The sequence below is a fragment of the Amia ocellicauda genome, chromosome 16, assembly GCF_036373705.1.
Source record: "Amia ocellicauda isolate fAmiCal2 chromosome 16, fAmiCal2.hap1, whole genome shotgun sequence".
Classification (NCBI taxonomy): Eukaryota; Metazoa; Chordata; class Actinopteri; order Amiiformes; family Amiidae; genus Amia; species Amia ocellicauda.
The window spans coordinates 11,889,720-11,915,499 of NC_089865.1; the positions used below are offsets into that span (position 1 = coordinate 11,889,720).

Below are 25,780 nucleotides of genomic sequence, written 5' to 3' on the forward strand. Positions count from 1 at the left end.
TAATAAAGAACCCCAACAGTGAGACCTCGCGTGTAAAGAATGAAGATATTTATTTGTATATACTGGGGAAAAAACAATAGGCTAATTTTTCATTCCGATCAATTCTATGATGAGTTAGTTTTACATCTGTCGCCCTTCGATCAATTGGCAATGGTATATTTTCATAGTTAATTTTCACTGCTTGTGTTGTAATATGTAGATTCAATATTTCAATTCCTTTAGCATAAACAGTGATGGTTTCAAACAGGTATTCTTACACACACTACAGACGTATTTTGTATATAAACATTTAATTATCTCGACTCTCCATTCCTCAGGATGTAATCTTAATTTCTTAAAAGGTAGAGACACTACATTTCAATTACACAGACTAATGTTACAAAGGCTAATGTTTGCTGTAAAACTAACAAGATCCTGTGTGAATCAAGTGACAATAAATATTTGCTCACACTTTTACCAGGTAAAGCCTAGTCTTTTCTTAGCGAGCTGGATGTCACCGGTTTCATAGATTTCCTTGATCTCCTGCGTGGTGCTGCGGTTATAATTGGGCAGCTCGACTCGAGTGTTATCCTGAACCTGATAACTCGGTCTTACGCCTCCAACGACGGGGCCCAGTCCCCCCCCCAGGCCCTCCCGGGCTGCCTTCTTCAGGGGGACAGTGTTTCTCTGCCCTTTCATCGCTGACTCAATTACTTCCTTCGCGTATTCCTGGAATCTCTGCTCTTCTGCGATAGTGTGAGCTTCGTCTTGCTTGTCATAGAGCAGCTGTGCTTTCTGGGTAAGGAGCAGCTTTTCCTGTCTCTCAGCCTAAGGAAATGAGGAAAAACAGATCAGTGTGCAGTTCATATGTTATGTGCAGGTATTACATGCTTAAAATGTATAGATATAACATTGTATCTAATTAAACAGTAGGTTTAACTCACCATTTGTTGAACATGGAGTTCTTGCAGCCTTTTACTCTGCTCTTTAGCTTTCTGTTCCTTTTCCCATTGTTTTTCGAGGAAAATCTTATCAGCTGCTTTTTTGGCATGAAGCATTTCTAGAGCTTTCAGTTTCTCTGTTTTTTCCTTGTCTTCTTTTTGTTGCCTCTGAAGGAAAGCAAACGTTTGTGTACATTATCTGATCTGTGTTTTCAAAATGTTAGGTCCTTCAACCAAGTTGTCGCCGCCTCGTCTGAGCTCCAGATATTTTACTTTTATTGAAGTTGTGCTTTAATACTAAGTCTGCCATAACTTACGCTTGCTAAGTATCTTTAATTTCCTACAGGACTGTGACCATAATGGAATTTCAAAGATGTGTAGGTCGGCCTGGCTCTGTTTTGTGTCCTTGTTTTAGTCATTTCAAAGAAGCAACCGAATGCATTTACCATGTCTTCTCGGTGAGCAGAAATGGACTTCAGTTCGGACATCCTTTTCTCCTCTTTTTCTTTCTGTTCTCTCTCCAGCTTTGCCTCCCGCTCTTCCACAGCTCTGGCAAGAATCTGGTCATCATTGTTCTCCTTCTGCTGGAGGTGTGTGGCCAGCAGTTCAACCATCCGGTCCTTGTGCCGCTGCACCTCGCTGGGGCCGAGCGCGAGAACAAATCAGAAACAGGCCGAGCCTCACGCGGCACAGAGCAGCACAGGCCGAGAGACGCGGCAGATAATGATGCACAGAGAAGCCGTGCTGCAGTCCAAGTCATTCATTACAAAACACATGCAAAATAAACGGCGGGGAAAAAATAAAACCTGCAGTACATATTTATGGAGAAGAAACTTACCAAAACAGTTCGGCCTCCTTCTCTTTCCTCAACTTGGCCATGTTGCGCTTTGCTGAGGAAAAACAACGAATGCGCTCCTCCTCCTCCTCTTGTTTTTGCTTTTCCATTGCTTTAATAATGTCTCTGTTGGACAATTGCTCCTAGAACAACAGTTACAACATGGTTATACTTGAATGTGTGAAATGTGGATTTGTCTGTAAGGTGCTCTCAAATATCAATGAGAAAGTTCCTGCCATGAATAGATAACGTTTCTGAAAGTGTTGGTCTGTAGACTGTGTATAACCCACCATATGTGCTTTCATGATCTGCCTCTTTTCTTCTCTCCTCTGCTGCTCCCGCTCCCTCGTCTCCCACTCGAACAGCTGAGTCTTCTGCCGGATGTCCTCCCGCTCTCTCCTGCTGGCCAGTTTCTCCAGCTCCTCCGCCCGCTCGCGCTCCCTTATCCTGCAGAGATGCGGTAACGTGGCGTTTAGACACCCTCCCCCCACCGCTCAACCACTCTTTAATCCAACGCGCTGCTCATACTGACTGTTGCCTCAGAGTCTCCGCCGCTGCCTTCCCGTCCAGCAGCCTCTGCAGGGCCTTCTGCTGGTCCTGGTGAATCGCCGCCTCCTTTTCCATCTCCATCTGCATCCTGATGTGCCCCTCCGCGTCCTTCGTGGCGCTCCTCTTCTTCTGCTTCAGCTCCAGCTGGGCGTCCCGCTCCTTCAGCACCTCGGCCAGCAGCAGGGCGCTCTAGTGAGAAGAGAGGGCCTGCATGATCCAGAGAGCCCGCGCTACCCTACTGCACACCGAGCCGACCGAGGGCCAATACGCACGTGGAATCGCTTCACTCTGTCGGTCTGGTAGTACTGCTGGGCCTTCGCCTGCTCGATGGCTTCTCTTCTCCTCTCGGCCTGGTACTGCGCTTCTGCTAAATCGACCTGCTTCTTCTCCTCCTCCTCGATTTCTTCGCGCACTTTCCTGGCCTCGAGCTTCTGCTGCCTTTGACCCTGGGTACGGCACGGAATCATCCCACATGTAAACGCGGCTCTCTGGGATCGAGAGTGTCGGATCAGTGACTCGCACGGCCCAGCCCGGCACAGCTCACGAACTCACCGCAATGGAGTTGGACCAGCCCTTAACCTCTTCCTTGGAGCGCTGGTGCAGAGCCTCCCTCTCCCGCTTCCGGTCCTCCGCCAGCTCCCTCTCTCTGTCCACCCCATGCAGGCTGCCTTCAATCCGGAGCCACTCCGCTTTAGGCAGAACGGTGACCTGGCGGAGATCTGGCAGCCTCGTTGTGAACTCGGGGTCGTCTTTTGAATGAAGTGCGAAAAACGCCACCAACAGAACAAAAACTACAATTGTACACACTATATACTACTATACACACATTATATACACACGAGTGGCTGGACGGCAATGACACGCATTCATGATACATCAGTCCAGTGCACAATGCGTGTGTGTGTCGGTCATGACATATTGCAATAACGGCTCAGCTAAAGTAACACGTTTTGTTTTACTTACACGCAACCTTCTTCCCACTGCCCTCCCTTCTGCCGTACTGCACCACTGTAGACATCTGCATTGCTTGTGTGTGGTTGGGTTCAATTAAATCACATTTTTTACAACACAGACACAAACTCAGGGCTGCTGTTAGCAACTCAGTTTACAGGGTGTCGCTAGGAAACGACCAATCCGGAAGAAGACTTTCAAAACCAGGAACTAGACCCGCGTCGTTCCTCTTACGTCTTACGTCTTACGTCAGAAACAAGGTGGCGATTTCCCGTCATCCGGGTTCTGGAGAAGCGTGCAAGCCTATCCAATGAGCGGGTTCCATTCCCGATGTTCCGTAATGTCCCCGGTACCAGTGTTATTATGGAGCGGGTTCGTCTTCAGCACTTGATTAGGAGAAGACCGGTGCCGATTACGTCAGATCAGACAGAGCTTTGAGTGGGTAATGATCATCTTTACTTTAATGTCAGCATGTGCTATGTTTAACAGTGGCCGACGTCTCGTTTTGAGCCGTGTCTGCATAGTGTGTGTAGATGACATGCAGGGGAATCTGGTGTGTAAACGAGCACAAGAGCACATGCGCCAGATGCATGCAGTCCGGTGGAATGTTTACATTCGATTCGAATAGATCGCTTTTGTCGAAATTCTATGAACGTTCTGTGTTGACCAGTCTCTAGTCTAGAGGCTTGCTTTCAGTGTTGTGTCGCCCCTGTCTGTCTCCGCAGGAGGATGAAGACTCTTGTAGTGCTGGACTTCGACCACACGGTGGTGGACGACAACAGTGACACCTGGGTGATCAGGTGCACCCCGGAGCAGCGCCTGCCGGACTGGCTCAGGAAGACCTGCCAGAAAGGGCGCTGGACGGAGTACATGGGCAGAGTGATGGCTTACATCGGCGACCAGGCCATCGCAGAGGACGCGATCAGACATGTGATGGAAACGGTGCCTTTCACAGACGGCATGTTAGAGCTTTTGAACTTCATCGATCGGAACAAAGACAAGATGGACTGTATCATCATTTCGGACTCGAACAGCGTCTTCATTGACTGGATCTTGCGGGCGGGCGGTGTCCGCGGGGCTGTGGACCAGGTGTTCACCAACCCGGCCCAGTTCGACGAGCGAGGCTACCTGACAGTGCAGTGCTGTCACTCCCACGACTGTGCTCAGTGTCCGCTCAACCTGTGCAAGAGAAAGGTCCTGCGGGACTTTCTGGGGAGCCAGTCGCACAACGGCGTGGAGTATCGGACGACGTTTTACATCGGCGATGGAGGCAATGACCGCTGCCCCGCCGAGAGCCTGGCCGAGGGAGACATCGTCATGCCACGGAAGGGCTACACGCTGGAGAAGCTGCTGTGCCGTGCGGGCCCAGCCAGCGCGTCCCTGAAACCCCGGGTCGTGGTGTGGTCGAGTGGATGTGACATCCTCTCTGAGATCATTTCGTCTGTGAATTGAGTCAACCACTGAAGCATGTTATTTCAATTTCAAACACCTTCACAGAAAAAAGTGCCCTGATTGCTTAAGACTTATAAAGCCCTAAGTGCATAAATGTGTGTGGTATTATTATCTGTTAAAACAAATCATTGGTGGTTTATCAGACAACAGGCAAGACAGTATGTTATAAAAAAAAAAACAGCATGTTTGTGTAATTGTTTGTTGGTTGATTAGTCACAGAACAGGTGCAAGTGTAAGACAAAATATATAATAAACATGTTTTTACTTCGATTTCTGTTTCAGCTGTGTGTGTGTCTTTTGCCTTTTTGTCTCCAAATCCTGCATGGTTCAGGTTTAGGTCTACTGTGTGGATCCAGAAGCAGGTGCAATGCACTGGAGAAAGAAGCCACTGACTGATTAGTAGAAGGTATAAATGGTCTAAATAGCATAGGCTGGCAACAGATGAGGGTTAAAAACATCTTGCATACTGCCAGTGAAACAATAGTGTGTGTGGATGCTTTGTTAATACACAGTGGCCTGACTGTATGAGACTGAGGGAAGTGGGGTTTGAACACAATGGAACAGAGGAGGGAGATTTGCTGAAAAGTCTGAATGTTTACAACACACTTAACATTTGAAGTGGCATATACAATTCAAATAAAAGGGTGATTGCAGCTTTATTCTGTTTCTAGACCTCAGTAAATATGGGGGTTTAGTAAAGCAGTCGGCCCCAATCACTTCTCTCCTGATTGTCTCTTGATGATATGCTGATTATGAACTCCTGTCGTGTAGTTGCAACTGAATGCACATTGAAGCCATTATCCATTATTAGTCATTATTTCCTCCAAACAGAGGTTTCATGCATTCTTGCACCACAACAACTTTGGTGCAGAACTTTATTCCGGGCACTATATATTGACCCAGGTTAGGCTCCTGTTCATCACAACCCAGAGCTGGATGAAGCGGCCAGTTGGCTCAGTCACTTATTCATTGACCTTCATTCATTTAAATTGGACTGAGCAATTGTGGGAGGCCTGTAATTGGGAGCACATGGAATAAAAGCAATGCTCAGAAGAGACATGAGAGACTTTCTGACTGTCGTGTGTGTTTGGGCTTGCGGTGCGGTGCGTCTTCTCCATCTTCACAGTCTGACAAAACAAGCTGAGAGCAAAATGTGTTCTTGTTCAAATTTTTTCACTTCTTTAGGATTCAAAGGTCAATCATATACCATTGTGCCTCATAACTGCTTTCATATTGAAGATAGTCATGTTTACTATTGAACACATACAGCAAACTGTAAGTGGTCAATTTGAAAATGTGCTGATCTTGACCTTTGACCTCTCATTTAAGGTCAAATGCAACATTTTACACCGCTACACCTACAGCTCTGGAGAATAAGAGACCACTCCAAGTTTAGAAATCAATGTTAAGTGGTGGCTGTACATATGGGCTCTCAAACCATTACCCTAAATTTGACCTTTCCTTCCAGGTCAAACTCCTACTTTGTGCTTGAAGCCAGGCTCAAAGCTGCAGTCTGACTTCAGAGATGTGAAGAACAAATAAATTGACTGAACCTAGTCAGAGCACATTGATCTCTGACCTCTCCTTAAAGGTCAATCAATGCTTAAAACTGCCCTAAAGCTGGGCAATTCAAAGCGGTCCAGTGACTCCCATTTCCTCCCTCAAAGATCCCAACCATTAAAATGTCTATCTTGTGCTATGATTCGGGGGCATGTGCAGTTCTTGTGTATGTACAGCTAATAAACAAAGTACTCCATTTCAGCCATATCTATTGCACATTATCAATGCAGCAGCTGCTGTAGAGCGATTTCTGAGTTTCCAATCCGCTGATCTATAAAGTGAACCTGAGGAGAAACCTCTCTCACCCAGAGGCTGTTCCAGCATTGGTGGGAAGTGTGCACAGTCTCCCCACACACTTGCAGTTTCCTCTGGAAGGAGTGGACCGCTGTCGTCAAATCACAATCTGAACTATTGTTGCCCTGTGGTTTCCCGTTGAGCTCACAGAGGTGTGGTGTGATGTCTGAGGTGATGAGACCACTTGTTTTAGATCTATGCTCCTCTTCCTCAGCATCTCCTTTCCTCTTGTGTGTCATCTAACAGCTCTTCACACAATCCCATCCTCTGGGTGATAAATCTAACACACCAGACACTGGGCACTGTCACTCACATTGTGTAAAGCTAAGCATTAGTCTTCACTCTGATCTGCACAGCAGACGTGTAATGCGACAAGTGTAAGCAGGCATGTGATATGGTTAATACACAGAGTGTAACTAAGAGTGTATGTGGGTTTGAGTTGATTTATAAAGTAGGTTTAGTTAGCCTAGGTTGTGTATATTCAATGAAAATGAGTACACATCCCCCTACACTGTCCCATTGCACAGACAAACAATTATTTTAACTAAATTTTATTATATTTAACATGCATTTATTAATTTAATTTCAAAATGTATTTATTAATAATTTTCTCTGTGTGTTCATTTTTTATTTTGGCATAGATTATCCTCCATATAGGCTGACTATAAACTATCCAAGAATAAACTCCACCTATGAACAATGTTCACACAGCTCTCTCAATCTCTCAGTGATCTCACAGATCTCTCGCAACAAGCCTGGGGGGCCGGGGGAGACAGAGAGCGAGAGAGACAGAGATGGGGACACAGCCACACTAGTGCTGGGAGCTGGGGGAGAAAGAGAAAAATAAAAAATAAAACATTATATACAGTTAGGTCCATAAATATTTGGACAGTGACACAATTGTCATCATTTTGCCTCTGTACGCCACCACAATGGATTTGAAAGGAAACAATCAAGATGTGCTTTAAGTGTAGACGTTCATCTTTAATTTGAGGGTAGTTACATCCAAATTGGGTGAACGGTGTAGGAATTACAACCATTTCTATATGTGGTCCCCACAATTGTAGGGGTTCAAAAGTATTTGGACAAACTAACATAATCATGAATTAAACTGTGAGTTTCAATACTTGGTTGCAAATCATTTGCAGTCAATAACTGCCTGAAGTCTGGAACCCATAGACATCACCAGATGCTGGGTTTCTTCCCTGGTGATGCTCTGCCAGGCCTGCACTGCAGCTGTCTTCAGTTCCTGCTTGTTCTTGGGGTGTTTTGCCTTCAGTTTTGCCTTCCCTCAGGCATAGCGCAAAAGTCAGGGAGAGAGAAAACTAATAATTATTATTATATATGTATGTATACACTCACCTAAAGGATTATTAGGAACACCATACTAATACTGTGTTTGACCCCCTTTCGCCTTCAGAACTGCCTTAATTCTACGTGGCATTGATTCAACAAGGTGCTGAAAGCATTCTTTAGAAATGTTGGCCCATATTGATAGGATAGCATCTTGCAGTTGATGGAGATTTGTGGGATGCACATCCAGGGTACGAAGCTCCCGTTCCACCACATCCCAAAGATGCTCTATTGGGTTGAGATCTGGTGACTGTGGGGGCCAGTTTAGTACAGTGAACTCATTGTCATGTTCAAGAAACCAATTTGAAATGATTCGACCTTTGTGACATGGTGTATTATCCTTCTGGAAGTAGCCATCAGAGGATGGGTACATGGTGGTCATAAAGGGATGGACATGGTCAGAAACAATGCTCAGGTAGGCCGTGGCATTTAAACGATGCCCAATTGGCACTAAGGGGCCTAAAGTGTGCCAAGAAAACATCCCCCACACCATTACACCACCACCACCAGCCTGCACAGTGGTAACAAGGCATGATGGATCCATGTTCTCATTCTGTTTACGCCAAATTCTGACTCTACCATCTGAATGTCTCAACAGAAATCGAGACTCATCAGACCAGGCAACATTTTTCCAGTCTTCAACTGTCCAATTTTGGTGAGCTTGTGCAAATTGTAGCCTCTTTTTCCTATTTGTAGTGGAGATGAGTGGTACCCGGTGGGGTCTTCTGCTGTTGTAGCCCATCCGCCTCAAGGTTGTACGTGTTGTGGCTTCACAAATGCTTTGCTGTATACCTCGGTTGTAACGAGTGGTTATTTCAGTCAAAGTTGCTCTTCTATCAGCTTGAATCAGTCGGCCCATTCTCCTCTGACCTCTAGCATCAACAAGGCATTTTCGCCCACAGGACTGCCGCATACTGGATGTTTTTCCCTTTTCACACCATTCTTTGTAAACCCTAGAAATGGTTGTGCGTGAAAATCCCAGTAACTGAGCAGATTGTGAAATACTCAGACCGGCCCGTCTGGCACCAACAACCATGCCACGCTCAAAATTGCTTAAATCACCTTTCTTTCCCATTCAGACATTCAGTTTGGAGTTCAGGAGATTGTCTTGACCAGGACCACACCCCTAAATGCATTGAAGCAACTGCCATGTGATTGGTTGGTTAGATAATTGCATTAATGAGAAATTGAACAGGTGTTCCTAATAATCCTTTAGGTGAGTGTATATCAGCCATAACATTATGACCACCTGCCTAATATTGTGTAGGTCCCCTTATTGCCGCCAAAACAGCCCTGACCTGTCGAGGCATGGACTCCACTAGACCTCTGAAGGTGTGCTGAGGTATCTGGCACCAAGACGTTAACAGCAGATCCTTTAAGTCCTGTAAGTTGCGAGGTCGGGCCTCCATGGATCGGACTTGTTTGGCCAGCACATCCCACAGATGCTCGATTGGATTGAGATCTGGGGAATTTGGAGGCCAAGTCAACACCTTGAACTCGTGATTCATCAGACCAGGCCACCTTCTTCCATTGCTCCGTGGTCCAGTTCTGATGCTCACGTGCCCATTGTAGGCGCTTTCGGCAGTGGACAGGGGTCAGCATGGACACCCTGACTGGTCTGCGGCTACGCAGCCCCATACGCAACAAACTGCGATGCACTGTGTGTTCTGACACCTTTCTATCAGAACCAGCATTCACTTTTTCAGCAATTTGAGCTACAGTAGCTCGTCTGTTGGATCGGACCACACGGGTCAGCCTTCGCTCCCCAGTGCATCAATGAGCCTTGGCCGCCCATGACCCTGTCGCCGGTTCACTGCTTTTCCTTCCTTGGACCACTTTTGATAAGTATTGACCACTGCAGACCGGGAACACCCCACAAGAGCTGCAGTTTAAGAGATGCTCTGACCCAGTCGTCTAGCCATCACAATTTGGCCCTTGTAAAGTCGCTCAGATCCTTACACTTGCCCATTTTTCCTGCTTCTAAAACATCAATTTTCACAAATGTTCACTTGCTGCCTAATATATCCCACCCACTGACAGGTGCCATGATAATGAGATTATCAGTGTTACTCACTTCACCTGTCAGTGCTCATAATGTTATGGCTGATCAGTGTATGTGAATGTACATATACACACACATCTACATTAATTCAGTATACTGCATTCTTGTCATAATGTCTTTGATAAAATAATTTACATTATGATGTTTTCATTAATTGTATATCTTGAATTTAGGGGGGCTGGGGGGCCGGAGAAAGAGAGAGAGAGAAACAGCAACTTGGTGCTGGGGTACTGGTGTCCGGGGGTCCTTAGAAGCACAGGGATTGACAATCACACGGGGCTGGAGGCAGGGGGGCCGGGGGGCCTTAGAAGGAGAGCGATAGAGAGCCACTCGGGGCTGGGGGCCAGGGGGCCGTAAAAAAAGAGGGAGAGAGAAACTGCCACACGGGGCTTGGGAGCCGGGGGTCCGGGGGGTCAGAGGGCCTTAGAAGGAGAGAGATAGAGATCCACAAGGGGCTGCAGTCTGGGGGGCTGGAGGGCCTTAGAAGGAGAGAGATAGAGAGCCACTCGGGGCTGGGAGCCAGGGGGCCGGAAAAAGAGAGGGAGAGAGAAACTGCCACTCGGGGCTGGGGGCCAGGGGGGCAGAAAAACAGAGGGAGAGAGAAACCGCCACACGGGGCAGCAGTCGGAGGGCCGGGGGGCCTTAGAGGAGAGAGATATAGAGCCACTCGGGGCTGGGAGCCAGGGGGCCGGAAAAAGAGAGGGAAAGAGAAACTGCCACCCAGGGCTGAGTCTGGGGGGCCGCGGGGGCTTAGATGGAGAGAGATAGAGTGCCACTCGGGGCTGGGGACCAGGGGGCCGGAAAAAGAGAGGGAAAGAGAAACTGATACACGGGGCTGGGTCCGGGGGTCCGGGGGTCCTGAGGGCCGGAGGGCCTTAGAAGGAGAGTGAAAGAAATCCACAAGGGGCTGCAGTCCGGGGGGCCGCAGGGCCTTACAAGGAGAGAGATAGAGTGCCATCGGGGCTGGGGGCCAGGGGGGCGGAAAAAGAGAGGGAGAGAGAAACTGCCACACCGTGCTGGGGGCTGGGGGCCGGGGGGCCTTAGAAGGAGAGAGATAGAGAGCCACACGGGGCTGGGGGCCAGGGGGTCGGAAAAAGAGAGGGAGAGAGAAACCGCCACACGGTGCTGGGGGCCGGGGGGCCGGGGGGCCGGAGGGCCTTAGAAGGAGAGAGATAGAGAGCCACACGGGGCTGGGGGCCAGGGGGCCGGAGAAAGAGAGGGAAAGAGAAACTGCCACACGGGGCTGGGGGCCGGGGGGCCGGGGGGCCTTAGAAGGAGAGAGATAGAGAGCCACTCGGGCCAGGGGGCCAGAAAAACAGAGGGAGAGAAAAACTGCTACACGGGGCTGGGTCCGGGGGGCCGGGGGGCCGGAGGGCCTTAGAAGGAGAGAGATAGAGAGCCACTCGGAGCTGGGGGCCAGGGGGCCGGAAAAAGAGAAGGAGAGAGAAACTGCCACACAGGGCTGGGGGCCGGGGGGCCAGGGGGCCAGGGGGCCGGGGGCCTTAGAAGGAGAGAGATAGAGAGCCACACGGTGCTGGGGGCCAGGGGGCCAGAAAAACAGAGGGAGAGAAAAACCGCCACACGGGGCTGGGGGCCAGGGGGTCGGAAAAAGAGAGGGAGAGAGAAACCGCCACACGGTGCTGGGGGCCGGGGGGCCGGGGGGCCGGAGGGCCTTAGAAGGAGAGAGATAGAGAGCCACACGGGGCTGGGGGCCAGGGGGCCGGAGAAAGAGAGAGAAAGAGAAACTGCCACACGGGGCTGGGGGCTGGGGGGCCTTAGAAGGAGAGAGATAGAGAGCCACTTGGGCCTGGGGGCCAGGGGGCCGGAAAAAGAGAGGGAGAGAGTAACTGCCATATGGGGCAGGGGGCCGGGGGGCCGGGGGGCCAGGGGGCCTTAGAAGGAGAGAGATAGAGAGCCACTTAGGCCTGGGGGCCAGGGGGCAAGAAAAACAGAGGGAAAGAAAAACCGCTACACGGGGCTGGGTCCGGGGGGCCGGGGGGCCGGAGGGCCTTAGAAGGAGACAGATAGAGAGCCACACGGGGCTGCGGTCCGGGGGGCCATAGAAGGAGAGAGATAGAGAGCCACACGGGGCTGGGGGCCAGGGGGCCTGGGGTCTTAAAAGGAGAGAGATAGAGAGCAACTCGGGGCTGGGTTCCGGGGGGCCGGGGGCCCTTAGAAGGAGAGAGATATAGAGCCACACGGTGCTGGGGGCCGGGGGCCGGGGGGCCTTAGAAGGAGAGAGATAGAGAGCCACACGGGGCTGGGGGCCAGGGGGTCGGAAAAAGAGAGGGAGAGAGAAACTGCCACACGGGGCTGGGGGCCGGGGGGCCGGGGGGCCTTAGAAGGAGAGAGATAGAGAGCCACTTGGGCCTGGGGGCCAGGGGGCCAGAAAAACAGAGGGAGAGAAAAACCGCTACACGGGGCTGGGTCCGGGGGGCCGGGGGGCCGGAGGGCCTTAGAAGGAGAGAGATAGAGAGCCACACGGGGCTGCGGTCCGGGGGGCCTTAGAAGGAGAGAGATAGAGAGCCACACAGGGCTGGGGGCCAGGGGGCCGGAAAAAAAGAGGGAGAGAGAAACTGCCATACGTGGCTTGGGAGCCGGGGGTCCGGGGGGCCGGAGGGCCGGAGGGCCGGAGGGCCTTAGAAGGAGAGAGATAGAGATCCACAAGGGGCTGCAGTCCGGGGGGCTGGAGGGCCTTAGAAGGAGAGAGATAGAGTGCCACTCGGGGCTGGGGGCCAGGGGGCCGGAAAAAGAGAGGGAGAGAGAAACTGCCACTCGGGGCTGGGGGCCAGGGGGCCGGAAAAAGAGAGGGAGAGAGAAACTGCCACTCGGGGCTGGGGGCCAGGGGGCTGGAAAAACAGAGGAAGAGAGACACTGCCACAAGGGCTGAGTCCGGGGGTCGGGGGGCCGGAGGGCCTTAGAAGCAGAGAGATAGAGAGCCACACAGGACTGGGGGCCAGGGGGCCGGGGGGCCTTAGAAGGAGAGAGATAGAGAGCCACTCGGGGCTGGGGGCCAGGGGGCCGGAGAACGAGAGGGAAAGAGAAACTGCCACACGGGGCTGGAGGCCGGGGGGCCGGGGGGCCTTAGAAGGAGAGAGATAGAGAGCCACACGGGGCTGGGGGCAAGGGGGCCAGAAAAAGAGAAGGAGAGAGAAACTGCCACACGGGGCTGGGGGCCGGGGGGCCTTAGAAGGAGAGAGATAGAGAGCCACACAGGTCTGGGGGCCAGGGGGCCGGGGGCCCTTAGAAGGAGAGAGATATAGAGCCACACGGTGCTGGGGGCCGGGGGGCCTTAGAAGGAGAGAGATAGAGAGCCACACGGGGCTGGGGGCCAGGGGGTCGGAAAAAGAGAGGGAGAGAGAAACTGCCACACGGGGCTGGGGGCCGGGGGGCCGGGGGGCCTTAGAAGGAGAGAGATAGAGAGCCACAAGGGGCTGCAGTCCGGGGGGCTGGAGGGCCTTAGAAGAAGAGAGATAGAGAGCCACTCGGGGCTGGGGGCCAGGGGGCCGGAAAAAAAGAGGGAGAGAGAAACTGCCACACGGGGCTTGGGAGCCGGGGGGCCGGGGGGCCGGGGGGCCTTAGAAGGAGAGAGATAGAGATCCACAAGGGGCTGCAGTCCGGGGGGCTGGAGGGCCTTAGAAGGAGAGAGATAGAGTGCCACTCGGGGCTGGGGGCCAGGGGGCCGGAAAAAGAGAGGGAGAGAGAAACCGCCACACGGGGCTGCAGTCGGAGGGCCGGGGGGCCTTAGAAGGAGAGAGATAAAGAGCCACACGGGGCTGCGGTCCGGGGGGCCTTAGAAGGAGAGAGATACAGAGCCACTCGGGGCTGGGGGCCAGGGGGCCGGAAAAAGAGAGGGAGAGAGTAACCGCCATATGGGGCTGGGGGCCTGGGGGCCGGGGGGCCAGGGGGCCTTAGAAGCAGAGAGATAGAGAGCCACTTAGGCCTGGGGGCCGGGGGGCAAGAAAAACAGAGGGAGAGAAAAACCGCTACACGGGGCTGGGTCCGGGGGGCCGGGGGGCAGGAGGGCCTTAGAAGGAGAGAGATAGAGAGCCACACGGGGCTGCGGTCCGGGGGGCCTTAGAAGAAGAGAGATAGAGAGCCACTCGGGGCTGGGGGCCAGGGGGCCGGAAAAAAAGAGGGAGAGAGAAACTGCCACACGGGGCTTGGGAGCCGGGGGTCCGGGGGGCCGCGGGGGCTTAGATGGAGAGAGATAGAGTGCCACTCGGGGCTAGGGACCAGGGGGCCGGAAAAAGAGAGGGAAAGAGAAACTGATACACGGGGCTGGGTCCGGGGGTCCGGGGGTCCTGAGGGCCGGAGGGCCTTAGAAGGAGAGTGAAAGAAATCCACAGTGGGCTGCAGTCCGGGGGGCCGGGGGGCCTTAGGAGGAGAGAGATAGAGAGCCACTTGGGCATGGGGGCCAGGGGGCCAGAAAAACAGAGGAAGAGAAAAACCGCTACACGGGGCTGGGTCCGGGGGGCCGGGGGGCCGGAGGGCCTTAGAAGGAGAGAGATAGAGAGCCACACGGGGCTGCGGTCCAGGGGGCCTTAGAAGGAGAGAGATACAGAGCCACTCGGGGCTGGGGGCCAGGGGGCCAGAAAAAGAGAGGGAGAGAGTAACCGCCATATGGGGCTGGGGGCCGGGGGGCCGGGGGGCCGGAGGGCCTTAGAAGGAGAGAGATAGAGAGCCACACGGGGCTGGGGGCCAGGGGGCCAGAAATAGAGAAGGAGAGAGAAACTGCCACACAGGGCTGGGGGCCGGGGGGCCGGGGGGCCGGCGGGACTTAGAAGGAGAGAGATAGAGAGACACACAGGGCTGGGGGCCAGGGGGGCCTTAGAAGGAGAGAGATAGAGAGCCACACGGGGCTGTGGTCCGGGGGGCCTTAGAAGGAGAGAGATAGAGAGCCACTTGGGCCTGGGGGGCCAGGGGGCCAGAAAAACAGAGGGAGAGAGAAACCGCCACACGGGGCTGGGGGCCGGGGGGCCTTAGAAGGAGAGAGATAGAGAGCCACTCGGGGCTGGGGGCCAGGGGGCCGGAGAAAGAGAGGGAAAGAGAAACTGCCACACGGGGCTGGGGGCAGGGGGGCCGGGGGGCCTTAGAAGGAGAGAGATATAGAGCCACACGGTGCTGGGGGCCGGGGGCCGGGGGGCCTTAGAAGGAGAGAGATAGAGAGCCACACGGGGCTGCGGTCCGGGGGGCCTTAGAAGGAGAGAGATAGAGAGCCACACAGGGCTGGGGGCCAGGGGGCCGGAAAAAAAGAGGGAGAGAGAAACTGCCACACGGGGCTTGGGAGCCGGGGGTCCGGGGGGCCGCGGGGGCTTAGATGGAGAGAGATAGAGTGCCACTCGGGGCTAGGGACCAGGGGGCCGGAAAAAGAGAGGGAAAGAGAAACTGATACACGGGGCTGGGTCCGGGGGTCCGGGGGTCCTGAGGGCCGGAGGGCCTTAGAAGGAGAGTGAAAGAAATCCACAGTGGGCTGCAGTCCGGGGGGCCGGGGGGCCTTAGGAGGAGAGAGATAGAGAGCCACTTGGGCATGGGGGCCAGGGGGCCAGAAAAACAGAGGAAGAGAAAAACCGCTACACGGGGCTGGGTCCGGGGGGCCGGGGGGCCGGAGGGCCTTAGAAGGAGAGAGATAGAGAGCCACACGGGGCTGCGGTCCAGGGGGCCTTAGAAGGAGAGAGATACAGAGCCACTCGGGGCTGGGGGCCAGGGGGCCAGAAAAAGAGAGGGAGAGAGTAACCGCCATATGGGGCTGGGGGCCGGGGGGCCGGGGGGCCGGAGGGCCTTAGAAGGAGAGAGATAGAGAGCCACACGGGGCTGGGGGCCAGGGGGCCAGAAATAGAGAAGGAGAGAGAAACTGCCACACAGGGCTGGGGGCCGGGGGGCCGGGGGGCCGGCGGGACTTAGAAGGAGAGAGATAGAGAGACACACAGGGCTGGGGGCCAGGGGGGCCTTAGAAGGAGAGAGATAGAGAGCCACACGGGGCTGTGGTCCGGGGGGCCTTAGAAGGAGAGAGATAGAGAGCCACTTGGGCCTGGGGGGCCAGGGGGCCAGAAAAACAGAGGGAGAGAGAAACCGCCACACGGGGCTGGGGGCCGGGGGGCCTTAGAAGGAGAGAGATAGAGAGCCACTCGGGGCTGGGGGCCAGGGGGCCGGAGAAAGAGAGGGAAAGAGAAACTGCCACACGGGGCTGGGGGCAGGGGGGCCGGGGGGCCTTAGAAGGAGAGAGATATAGAGCCACACGGTGCTGGGGGCCGGGGGCCGGGGGGCCTTAGAAGGAGAGAGATAGAGAGCCACACGGGGCTGGGGGCCAGGGGGTCGGAAAAAGAGAGGGAGAGAGAAACTGCCACACGGGGCTGGGGGCCGGGGGGCCGGGGGGCCTTAGAAGGAGAGAGATAGAGAGCCACTTGGGCCTGGGGGCCAGGGGGCCAGAAAAACAGAGGGAGAGAAAAACCGCTACACGGGGCTGGGTCCGGGGGGCCGGGGGGCCGGAGGGCCTTAGAAGGAGAGAGATAGAGAGCCACACGGGGCTGCGGTCCGGGGGGCCTTAGAAGGAGAGAGATAGAGAGCCACACAGGGCTGGGGGCCAGGGGGCCGGAAAAAAAGAGGGAGAGAGAAACTGCCATACGGGGCTTGGGAGCCGGGGGTCCGGGGGGCCGGAGGGCCGGAGGGCCGGAGGGCCTTAGAAGGAGAGAGATAGAGATCCACAAGGGGCTGCAGTCCGGGGGGCTGGAGGGCCTTAGAAGGAGAGAGATAGAGTGCCACTCGGGGCTGGGGGCCAGGGGGCCGGAAAAAGAGAGGGAGAGAGAAACTGCCACTCGGGGCTGGGGAGCCGGGGGTCCGGGGGGCCGCGGGGGCTTAGATGGAGAGAGATAGAGTGCAACTCGGGGCTGGGGACCAGGGGGCCGGAAAAAGAGAGGGAAAGAGAAACTGATACACGGGGCTGGGTCCGGGGGTCCGGGGGTCCTGAGGGCCGGAGGGCCTTAGAAGGAGAGTGAAAGAAATCCACAAGGGGCTGCAGTCCGGGGGGCCGCAGGGCCTTACAAGGAGAGAGATAGAGTGCCATCGGGGCTGGGGGCCAGGGGGGCGGAAAAAGAGAGGGAGAGAGAAACTGCCACACGGTGCTGGGGGCTGGGGGCCGGGGGGCCTTAGAAGGAGAGAGATAGAGAGCCACACGGGGCTGGGGGCCAGGGGGTCGGAAAAAGAGAGGGAGAGAGAAACCGCCACACGGTGCTGGGGGCCGGGGGGCCGGGGGGCCGGAGGGCCTTAGAAGGAGAGAGATAGAGAGCCACACGGGGCTGGGGACCAGGGGGCCGGAGAAAGAGAGGGAAAGAGAAACTGCCACACGGGGCTGGGGGCCGGGGGGCCGGGGGGCCTTAGAAGGAGAGAGATAGAGAGCCACTCGGGCCAGGGGGCCAGAAAAACAGAGGGAGAGAAAAACTGCTACACGGGGCTGGGTCCGGGGGGCCGGGGGGCCGGAGGGCCTTAGAAGGAGAGAGATAGAGAGCCACTCGGAGCTGGGGGCCAGGGGGCCGGAAAAAGAGAAGGAGAGAGAAACTGCCACACAGGGCTGGGGGCCGGGGGGCCAGGGGGCCAGGGGGCCGGGGGCCTTAGAAGGAGAGAGATAGAGAGCCACACGGTGCTGGGGGCCAGGGGGCCAGAAAAACAGAGGGAGAGAAAAACCGCCACACGGGGCTGGGGGCCAGGGGGTCGGAAAAAGAGAGGGAGAGAGAAACCGCCACACGGTGCTGGGGGCCGGGGGGCCGGGGGGCCGGAGGGCCTTAGAAGGAGAGAGATAGAGAGCCACACGGGGCTGGGGGCCAGGGGGCCGGAGAAAGAGAGAGAAAGAGAAACTGCCACACGGGGCTGGGGGCAGGGGGGCCGGGGGGCCTTAGAAGGAGAGAGATAGAGAGCCACTTGGGCCTGGGGGCCAGGGGGCCAGAAAAACAGAGGGAGAGAAAAACCGCTACACGGGGCTGGGTCCGGGGGGCCGGGGGACCGGAGGGCCTTAGAAGGAGACAGATAGAGAGCCACACGGGGCTGGGGGCCAGGGGGCCGGAAAAAGAGAGGGAGAGAGTAACTGCCATATGGGGCAGGGGGCCGGGGGGCCGGGGGGCCAGGGGGCCTTAGAAGGAGAGAGATAGAGAGCCACTTAGGCCTGGGGGCCAGGGGGCAAGAAAAACAGAGGGAAAGAAAAACCGCTACACGGGGCTGGGTCCGGGGGGCCGGGGGGCCGGAGGGCCTTAGAAGGAGACAGATAGAGAGCCACACGGGGCTGCGGTCCGGGGGGCCATAGAAGGAGAGAGATAGAGAGCCACACGGGGCTGGGGGCCAGGGGGCCTGGGGTCTTAAAAGGAGAGAGATAGAGAGCAACTCGGGGCTGGGTTCCGGGGGGCCGGGGGCCCTTAGAAGGAGAGAGATATAGAGCCACACGGTGCTGGGGGCCGGGGGCCGGGGGGCCTTAGAAGGAGAGAGATAGAGAGCCACACGGGGCTGGGGGCCAGGGGGTCGGAAAAAGAGAGGGAGAGAGAAACTGCCACACGGGGCTGGGGGCCGGGGGGCCGGGGGGCCTTAGAAGGAGAGAGATAGAGAGCCACTTGGGCCTGGGGGCCAGGGGGCCAGAAAAACAGAGGGAGAGAAAAACCGCTACACGGGGCTGGGTCCGGGGGGCCGGGGGGCCGGAGGGCCTTAGAAGGAGAGAGATAGAGAGCCACACGGGGCTGCGGTCCGGGGGGCCTTAGAAGGAGAGAGATAGAGAGCCACACGGGGCTGGGGGCAGGGGGCCGGAAAAAAAGAGGGAGAGAGAAACTGCCATACGTGGCTTGGGAGCCGGGGGTCCGGGGGGCCGGAGGGCCGGAGGGCCGGAGGGCCTTAGAAGGAGAGAGATAGAGATCCACAAGGGGCTGCAGTCCGGGGGGCTGGAGGGCCTTAGAAGGAGAGAGATAGAGTGCCACTCGGGGCTGGGGGCCAGGGGGCCGGAAAAAGAGAGGGAGAGAGAAACTGCCACTCGGGGCTGGGGGCCAGGGGGCCGGAAAAAGAGAGGGAGAGAGAAACTGCCACTCGGGGCTGGGGGCCAGGGGGCTGGAAAAACAGAGGAAGAGAGACACTGCCACAAGGGCTGAGTCCGGGGGTCGGGGGGCCGGAGGGCCTTAGAAGCAGAGAGATAGAGAGCCACACAGGACTGGGGGCCAGGGGGCCGGGGGGCCTTAGAAGGAGAGAGATAGAGAGCCACTCGGGGCTGGGGGCCAGGGGGCCGGAGAACGAGAGGGAAAGAGAAACTGCCACACGGGGCTGGAGGCCGGGGGGCCGGGGGGCCTTAGAAGGAGAGAGATAGAGAGCCACACGGGGCTGGGGGCAAGGGGGCCAGAAAAAGAGAAGGAGAGAGAAACTGCCACACGGGGCTGGGGGCCGGGGGGCCTTAGAAGGAGAGAGATAGAGAGCCACACAGGTCTGGGGGCCAGGGGGCCGGGGGCCCTTAGAAGGAGAGAGATATAGAGCCACACGGTGCTGGGGGCCGGGGGCCGGGGGGCCTTAGAAGGAGAGAGATAGAGAGCCACACGGGGCTGGGGGCCAGGGGGTCGGAAAAAGAGAGGGAGAGAGAAACTGCCACACGGGGCTGGGGGCCGGGGGGCCGGGGGGCCTTAGAAGGAGAGAGATAGAGAGCCACAAGGGGCTGCAGTCCGGGGGGCTGGAGGGCCTTAGAAGAAGAGAGATAGAGAGCCACTCGGGGCTGGGGGCCAGGGGGCCGGAAAAAAAGAGGGAGAGAGAAACTGCCACACGGGGCTTGGGAGCCGGAGGGCCGGGGGGCCGGGGGGCCTTAGAAGGAGAGAGATAGAGATCCACAAGGGGCTGCAGTCCGGGGGGCTGGAGGGCCTTAGAAGGAGAGAGATAGAGTGCCACACGGGGCTGGGGGCCAGGGGGCCAGAAATAGAGAAGGAGAGAGAAACTGCCACACGGGGCTGGGGGCCGGGGGGCCGGGGGGCCTTAGAAGGAGAGAGATAAAGAGCCACACGGGGCTGCGGTCCGGGGGGCCTTAGAAGGAGAGAGATACAGAGCCACTCGGGGCTGGGGGCCAGGGGGCCGGAAAAAGAGAGGGAGAGAGTAACCGCCATATGGGGCTGGGGGCCTGGGGGCCGGGGGGCCAGGGGGCCTTAGAAGCAGAGAGATAGAGAGCCACTTAGGCCTGGGGGCCGGGGGGCAAGAAAAACAGAGGGAGAGAAAAACCGCTACACGGGGCTGGGTCCGGGGGGCCGGGGGGCCGGAGGGCCTTAGAAGGAGAGAGATAGAGAGCCACACGGGGCTGCGGTCCGGGGGGCCTTAGAAGAAGAGAGATAGAGAGCCACTCGGGGCTGGGGGCCAGGGGGCCGGAAAAAAAGAGGGAGAGAGAAACTGCCACACGGGGCTTGGGAGCCGGGGGTCCGGGGAGCCGCGGGGGCTTAGATGGAGAGAGATAGAGTGCCACTCGGGGCTAGGGACCAGGGGGCCGGAAAAAGAGAGGGAAAGAGAAACTGATACACGGGGCTGGGTCCGGGGGTCCGGGGGTCCTGAGGGCCGGAGGGCCTTAGAAGGAGAGTGAAAGAAATCCACAGTGGGCTGCAGTCCGGGGGGCCGGGGGGCCTTAGGAGGAGAGAGATAGAGAGCCACTTGGGCATGGGGGCCAGGGGGCCAGAAAAACAGAGGAAGAGAAAAACCGCTACACGGGGCTGGGTCCGGGGGGCCGGGGGGCCGGAGGGCCTTAGAAGGAGAGAGATAGAGAGCCACACGGGGCTGCGGTCCAGGGGGCCTTAGAAGGAGAGAGATACAGAGCCACTCGGGGCTGGGGGCCAGGGGGCCAGAAAAAGAGAGGAAGAGAGTAACCGCCATATGGGGCTGGGGGCCGGGGGGCCGGGGGGCCGGAGGGCCTTAGAAGGAGAGAGATAGAGAGCCACACGGGGCTGGGGGCCAGGGGGCCAGAAATAGAGAAGGAGAGAGAAACTGCCACACAGGGCTGGGGGCCGGGGGGCCGGGGGGCCGGCGGGACTTAGAAGGAGAGAGATAGAGAGACACACAGGGCTGGGGGCCAGGGGGGCCTTAGAAGGAGAGAGATAGAGAGCCACACGGGGCTGTGGTCCGGGGGGCCTTAGAAGGAGAGAGATAGAGAGCCACTTGGGCCTGGGGGGCCAGGGGGCCAGAAAAACAGAGGGAGAGAGAAACCGCCACACGGGGCTGGGGGCCGGAGGGGCCTTAGAAGGAGAGAGATAGAGAGCCACTCGGGGCTGGGGGCCAGGGGGCCGGAGAAAGAGAGGGAAAGAGAAACTGCCACACGGGGCTGGGGGCAGGGGGGCCGGGGGGCCTTAGAAGGAGAGAGATATAGAGCCACACGGTGCTGGGGGCCGGGGGCCGGGGGGCCTTAGGAGGAGAGAGATAGAGAGCCACACGGGGCTGGGGGCCAGGGGGTCGGAAAAAGAGAGGGAGAGAGAAACTGCCACACGGGGCTGGGGGCCGGGGGGCCGGGGGGCCTTAGAAGGAGAGAGATAGAGAGCCACTTGGGCCTGGGGGCCAGGGGGCCAGAAAAACAGAGGGAGAGAAAAACCGCTACACGGGGCTGGGTCCGGGGGGCCGGGGGGCCGGAGGGCCTTAGAAGGAGAGAGATAGAGAGCCACACGGGGCTGCGGTCCGGGGGGCCTTAGAAGGAGAGAGATAGAGAGCCACACAGGGCTGGGGGCCAGGGGGCCGGAAAAAAAGAGGGAGAGAGAAACTGCCATACGGGGCTTGGGAGCCGGGGGTCCGGGGGGCCGGAGGGCCGGAGGGCCGGAGGGCCTTAGAAGGAGAGAGATAGAGATCCACAAGGGGCTGCAGTCCGGGGGGCTGGAGGGCCTTAGAAGGAGAGAGATAGAGTGCCACTCGGGGCTGGGGGCCAGGGGGCCGGAAAAAGAGAGGGAGAGAGAAACTGCCACTCGGGGCTGGGGGCCAGGGGGCCGGAAAAAGAGAGGGAGAGAGAAACTGCCACTCGGGGCTGGGGGCCAGGGGGCTGGAAAAACAGAGGAAGAGAGACACTGCCACAAGGGCTGAGTCCGGGGGACGTGGGGCCGGAGGGCCTTAGAAGCAGAGAGATAGAGAGCCACACAGGACTGGGGGCCAGGGGGCCGGGGGGCCTTAGAAGGAGAGAGATAGAGAGCCAGTCGGGGCTGGGGGCCAGGGGGCCGGAGAACGAGAGGGAAAGAGAAACTGCCACACGGGGCTGGGGGCAGGGGGGCCGGGGGGGCTTAGAAGGAAAGAGATAGAGAGCCACTTGGGCCTGGGGGCCAGGGGGGCAGAAAAACAGAGGGAGAAAAAAAAACGCTACACGGGGCTGGGTCCGGGGGGCCGGGTGGCCGGAGGGCCTTAGAAGGATAGAGATACAGAGCCACTCGGGGCTGGGGCCAGGGGGCCGGAAAAAGAGAGGGAGAGAGTAACCGCCACATGGGGCTGGGGGTCCGGGGGGCCGGAGGGCCGGAGGGCCTTAAAAGGAGAGAGATAGAGAGCCACACGGGGCTGCGGTCCGGGGGGCCTTAGAAGGAGAGAGATGGAGAGCCACTCGGGGCTGGGGGCCAGGGGGCCGGAAAAAGAGAAGGAGAGAGAAACTGCCACACGGGGCTGGGGGCCGGGGGGCCTTAGAAGGAGAGAGATAGAGAGCCACACAGGTCTGGGGGCCAGGGGGCCGGGGGCCCTTAGAAGGAGAGAGATATAGAGCCACACGGTGCTGGGGGCCGGGGGGCCGGGGGGCCAGGGGAACGGGGGCCTTAGAAAGAGAGAGATAGAGACCCACACGGGGCTGGGGGCCAGGGGGCCAGAAAAAGAGAAGGAGAGAGAAACTTCCACACGGGGCTGGGGGCCGGGGGGCCTTAGAAGGAGAGAGATAGAGAGCCACACAGGTCTGGGGGCCAGGGGGCCGGGGGCCCTTAGAAGGAGAGAGATATAGAGCCACACGGTGCTGGGGGCCGGGGGCCGGGGGGCCTTAGAAGGAGAGAGATAGAGATCCACAAGGGGCTGCAGTCCGGGGGGCTGAAGGGCCTTAGAAGAAGAGAGATAGAGAGCCACTCGGGGCTGGGGGCCAGGGGGCCGGAAAAAGAGAGGGAGAGAGAAACCGCCACACGGGGCTGCGGTCCGGGGGGCCTTAAAAGGAGACAGATACAGAGCCACTCTGGGCTGGGGGCCAGGGGGCCGGAAAAAGAGAGGGAGAGAGTAACCGCCATATGGGGCTGGGGGCCTGGGGGCCGGGGGGCCAGGGGGCCTTAGAAGCAGAGAGATAGAGAGCCACTTAGGCCTGGGGGCCGGGGGGCAAGAAAAACAGAGGGAGAGAAAAACCGCTACACGGGGCTGGGTCCGGGGGGCCGGGGGGCCGGAGGGCCTTAGAAGGAGAGAGATAGAGAGCCACACGGGGCTGCGGTCCGGGGGGCCTTAGAAGAAGAGAGATAGAGAGCCACTCGGGGCTGGGGGCCAGAGGGCCGGAAAAAAAGAGGGAGAGAGAAACTGCCACACGGGGCTTGGGAGCCGGGGGTCCGGGGGGCCGCGGGGGCTTAGATGGAGAGAGATAGAGTGCCACTCGGGGCTAGGGACCAGGGGGCCGGAAAAAGAGAGGGAAAGAGAAACTGATACACGGGGCTGGGTCCGGGGGTCCGGGGGTCCTGAGGGCCGGAGGGCCTTAGAAGGAGAGTGAAAGAAATCCACAGTGGGCTGCAGTCCGGGGGGCCGGGGGGCCTTAGGAGGAGAGAGATAGAGAGCCACTTGGGCATGGGGGCCAGGGGGCCAGAAAAACAGAGGAAGAGAAAAACCGCTACACGGGGATGGGTCCGGGGGGCCGGGGGGCCGGAGGGCCTTAGAAGGAGAGAGATAGAGAGCCACACGGGGCTGCGGTCCAGGGGGCCTTAGAAGGAGAGAGATACAGAGCCACTCGGGGCTGGGGGCCAGGGGGCCGGAAAAAGAGAGGGAGAGAGTAACCGCCATATGGGGCTGGGGGCCGGGGGGCCGGGGGGCCGGAGGGCCTTAGAAGGAGAGAGATAGAGAGCCACACGGGGCTGGGGGCCAGGGGGCCAGAAATAGAGAAGGAGAGAGAAACTGCCACACAGGGCTGGGGGCCGGGGGGCCGGGGGGCCGGCGGGACTTAGAAGGAGAGAGATAGAGAGCCACTTGGGCCTGGGGGGCCAGGGGGCCAGAAAAACAGAGGGAGAGAGAAACCGCCACACGGGGCTGGGGGCCGGGGGGCCTTAGAAGGAGAGAGATAGAGAGCCACTCGGGGCTGGGGGCCAGGGGGCCGGAGAAAGAGAGGGAAAGAGAAACTGCCACACGGGGCTGGGGGCAGGGGGGCCGGGGGGCCTTAGAAGGAGAGAGATAGAGAGCCACTTGGGCCTGGGGGGCCAGGGGGCCAGAAAAACAGAGGGAGAGAGAAACCGCCACACGGGGCTGGGGGCCGGGGGGCCTTAGAAGGAGAGAGATAGAGAGCCACTCGGGGCTGGGGGCCAGGGGGCCGGAGAAAGAGAGGGAAAGAGAAACTGCCACACGGGGCTGGGGGCCGGGGGGCCTTAGAAGGAGAGAGATAGAGAGCCACTTGGGCCTGGGGGCCAGGGGGCCAGAAAAACAGAGGGAGAGAAAAACCGCTACACGGGGCTGGGTCCGGGGGGCGGGGGGGCCGGAGGGCCTTAGAAGGAGAGAGATAGAGAGCCACACGGGGCTGGGGGCCAGGGGGCCGGAGAAAGAGAGGGAGAGAGAAACTTCCACACGGGGCTGGGGGCCGGGGGGCCTTAGAAGGAGAGAGACAGAGAGCCACACAGGTCTGGGGGCCAGGGGGCCAGGGGCCCTTAGAAGGAGAGAGATATAGAGCCACACGGTGCTGGGGGCCGGGGGCCGGGGGGCCTTAGAAGGAGAGAGATAGAGAGCCACACGGGGCTGGGGGCCAGGGGGTCGGAAAAAGAGAGGGAGAGAGAAACTGCCACACGGGGCTGGGGGCCGGGGGGCCGGGGGGCCTTAGAAGGAGAGAGATAGAGAGCCACTCGGGGCTGGGGGCCAGGGGGCCGGAAAAAAAGAGGGAGAGAGAAACTGCCACACGGGGCTTGGGAGCCGGTGGGCCGGGGGGCCGGGGGGCCTTAGAAGGAGAGAGATAGAGATCCACAAGGGGCTGCAGTCCGGGGGGCTGGAGGGCCATAGAAGGAGAGAGATAGAGAGCCACTCGGGGCTGGGGGCCAGGGGGCCGGAAAAAGAGAGGGAGAGAGAAACTGCCACTCGGGGCTGGGGGCCAGGGGGGCAGAAAAACAGAGGGAGAGAGAAACCGCCACACGGGGCTGCAGTCGGAGGGCCGGGGGGCCTTAGAAGGAGAGAGATACAGAGCCACTCGGGGCTGGGGGCCAGGGGGCCGGAAAAAGAGAGGGAGAGAGTAACCGCCATATGGGGCTGGGGGCCTGGGGGCCGGGGGGCCAGGGGGCCTTAGAAGCAGAGAGATAGAGAGCCACACGGGGCTGCGGTCCGGGGGGCCTTAGAAGAAGAGAGATAGAGAGCCACTCGGGGCTGGGGGCCAGGGGGCCGGAAAAAAAGAGGGAGAGAGAAACTGCCACACGGGGCTTGGGAGCCGGGGGTCCGGGGGGCCGCGGGGGCTTAGATGGAGAGAGATAGAGTGCCACTCGGGGCTAGGGACCAGGGGGCCGGAAAAAGAGAGGGAAAGAGAAACTGATACACGGGGCTGGGTCCGGGGGGCCGGGGGGCCTTAGGAGGAGAGAGATAGAGAGCCACTTGGGCATGGGGGCCAGGGGGCCAGAAAAACAGAGGAAGAGAAAAACCGCTACACGGGGCTGGGTC

General features: G+C 58.2%; 3 protein-coding genes across 4 annotated transcripts in view; 1 reads left to right on the top strand and 2 right to left on the bottom strand.

The window, feature by feature from the left end:
- Positions 1 to 26: 26 nt before the first annotated feature.
- On the bottom strand, positions 27 to 3,451 carry cfap210 (cilia and flagella associated protein 210). The gene is made up of 9 exons (XM_066687813.1): positions 3,268 to 3,451; positions 2,857 to 3,053; positions 2,577 to 2,750; positions 2,288 to 2,493; positions 2,046 to 2,202; positions 1,759 to 1,898; positions 1,367 to 1,559; positions 924 to 1,088; positions 27 to 807 (listed from the first exon to the last, which is right to left on the bottom strand). Exons 1-9 carry the CDS (start codon positions 3,326 to 3,328, stop codon positions 454 to 456), a joined length of 1,647 nt encoding a protein of 548 aa, XP_066543910.1. The 5' UTR covers positions 3,329 to 3,451; the 3' UTR covers positions 27 to 453.
- Positions 3,452 to 3,536: 85 nt separating this feature from the next.
- Positions 3,537 to 4,977, top strand: phospho2 (phosphatase, orphan 2). Of its 2 annotated transcripts, none has more exons than XM_066687815.1 (2): positions 3,537 to 3,693; positions 3,981 to 4,977. In XM_066687815.1, exon 2 carries the CDS (start codon positions 3,985 to 3,987, stop codon positions 4,705 to 4,707), a length of 723 nt encoding a protein of 240 aa, XP_066543912.1. In that variant the 5' UTR covers positions 3,537 to 3,693; positions 3,981 to 3,984; the 3' UTR covers positions 4,708 to 4,977. The 2 variants fall into 2 exon arrangements, with proteins under 2 accessions (XP_066543912.1, XP_066543911.1); XM_066687814.1 differs by having other exon boundaries at positions 3,538 to 3,697.
- A 7,412-nt stretch (positions 4,978 to 12,389) lies between these two features.
- Positions 12,390 to 25,780, bottom strand: part of LOC136711923 (uncharacterized) — a 46,880-nt gene continuing 33,489 nt past the window's right edge. The window contains exons 22-43 of the mRNA XM_066688516.1: positions 23,591 to 23,692; positions 22,634 to 22,733; positions 22,299 to 22,453; positions 21,720 to 21,862; positions 21,552 to 21,588; positions 21,278 to 21,361; positions 20,489 to 20,590; positions 19,753 to 19,879; positions 19,420 to 19,503; positions 18,791 to 18,843; positions 17,718 to 17,786; positions 17,203 to 17,271; positions 16,911 to 17,012; positions 16,602 to 16,744; positions 16,434 to 16,470; positions 16,160 to 16,243; positions 15,372 to 15,473; positions 15,040 to 15,123; positions 14,252 to 14,353; positions 13,749 to 13,801; positions 12,562 to 12,614; positions 12,390 to 12,430 (exon numbers count right to left, since the gene is read on the bottom strand). Of these exons, the coding sequence (XP_066544613.1) occupies positions 12,390 to 12,430; positions 12,562 to 12,614; positions 13,749 to 13,801; positions 14,252 to 14,353; positions 15,040 to 15,123; positions 15,372 to 15,473; positions 16,160 to 16,243; positions 16,434 to 16,470; positions 16,602 to 16,744; positions 16,911 to 17,012; positions 17,203 to 17,271; positions 17,718 to 17,786; positions 18,791 to 18,843; positions 19,420 to 19,503; positions 19,753 to 19,879; positions 20,489 to 20,590; positions 21,278 to 21,361; positions 21,552 to 21,588; positions 21,720 to 21,862; positions 22,299 to 22,453; positions 22,634 to 22,733; positions 23,591 to 23,692 (1,926 nt within the window). The remainder of the gene's footprint in view (positions 12,431 to 12,561; positions 12,615 to 13,748; positions 13,802 to 14,251; positions 14,354 to 15,039; positions 15,124 to 15,371; positions 15,474 to 16,159; positions 16,244 to 16,433; positions 16,471 to 16,601; positions 16,745 to 16,910; positions 17,013 to 17,202; positions 17,272 to 17,717; positions 17,787 to 18,790; positions 18,844 to 19,419; positions 19,504 to 19,752; positions 19,880 to 20,488; positions 20,591 to 21,277; positions 21,362 to 21,551; positions 21,589 to 21,719; positions 21,863 to 22,298; positions 22,454 to 22,633; positions 22,734 to 23,590; positions 23,693 to 25,780) is intronic.

What these genes read in the sequence shown, in the direction of transcription:
- cfap210 (XM_066687813.1), bottom strand. Translation starts at nt 3,328, where the DNA reads ATGCAGATGTCTACAGTGGTGCAGTACGGCAGAAGGGAGGGCAGTGGG. An exon ending in CAGTGGGAAGAAGGTTGCGT is followed by an intron (nt 3,054 to 3,267) that starts GTAAGTAAAACA and finishes TTCATTCAAAAG; the next exon opens with ACGACCCCGAGTTCACAACG. An exon ending in AGATCATGAAAGCACATATG is followed by an intron (nt 1,899 to 2,045) that starts GTGGGTTATACA and finishes CTGTTGTTCTAG; the next exon opens with GAGCAATTGTCCAACAGAGA.
- phospho2 (XM_066687815.1), top strand. Translation starts at nt 3,985, where the DNA reads ATGAAGACTCTTGTAGTGCTGGACTTCGACCACACGGTGGTGGACGAC.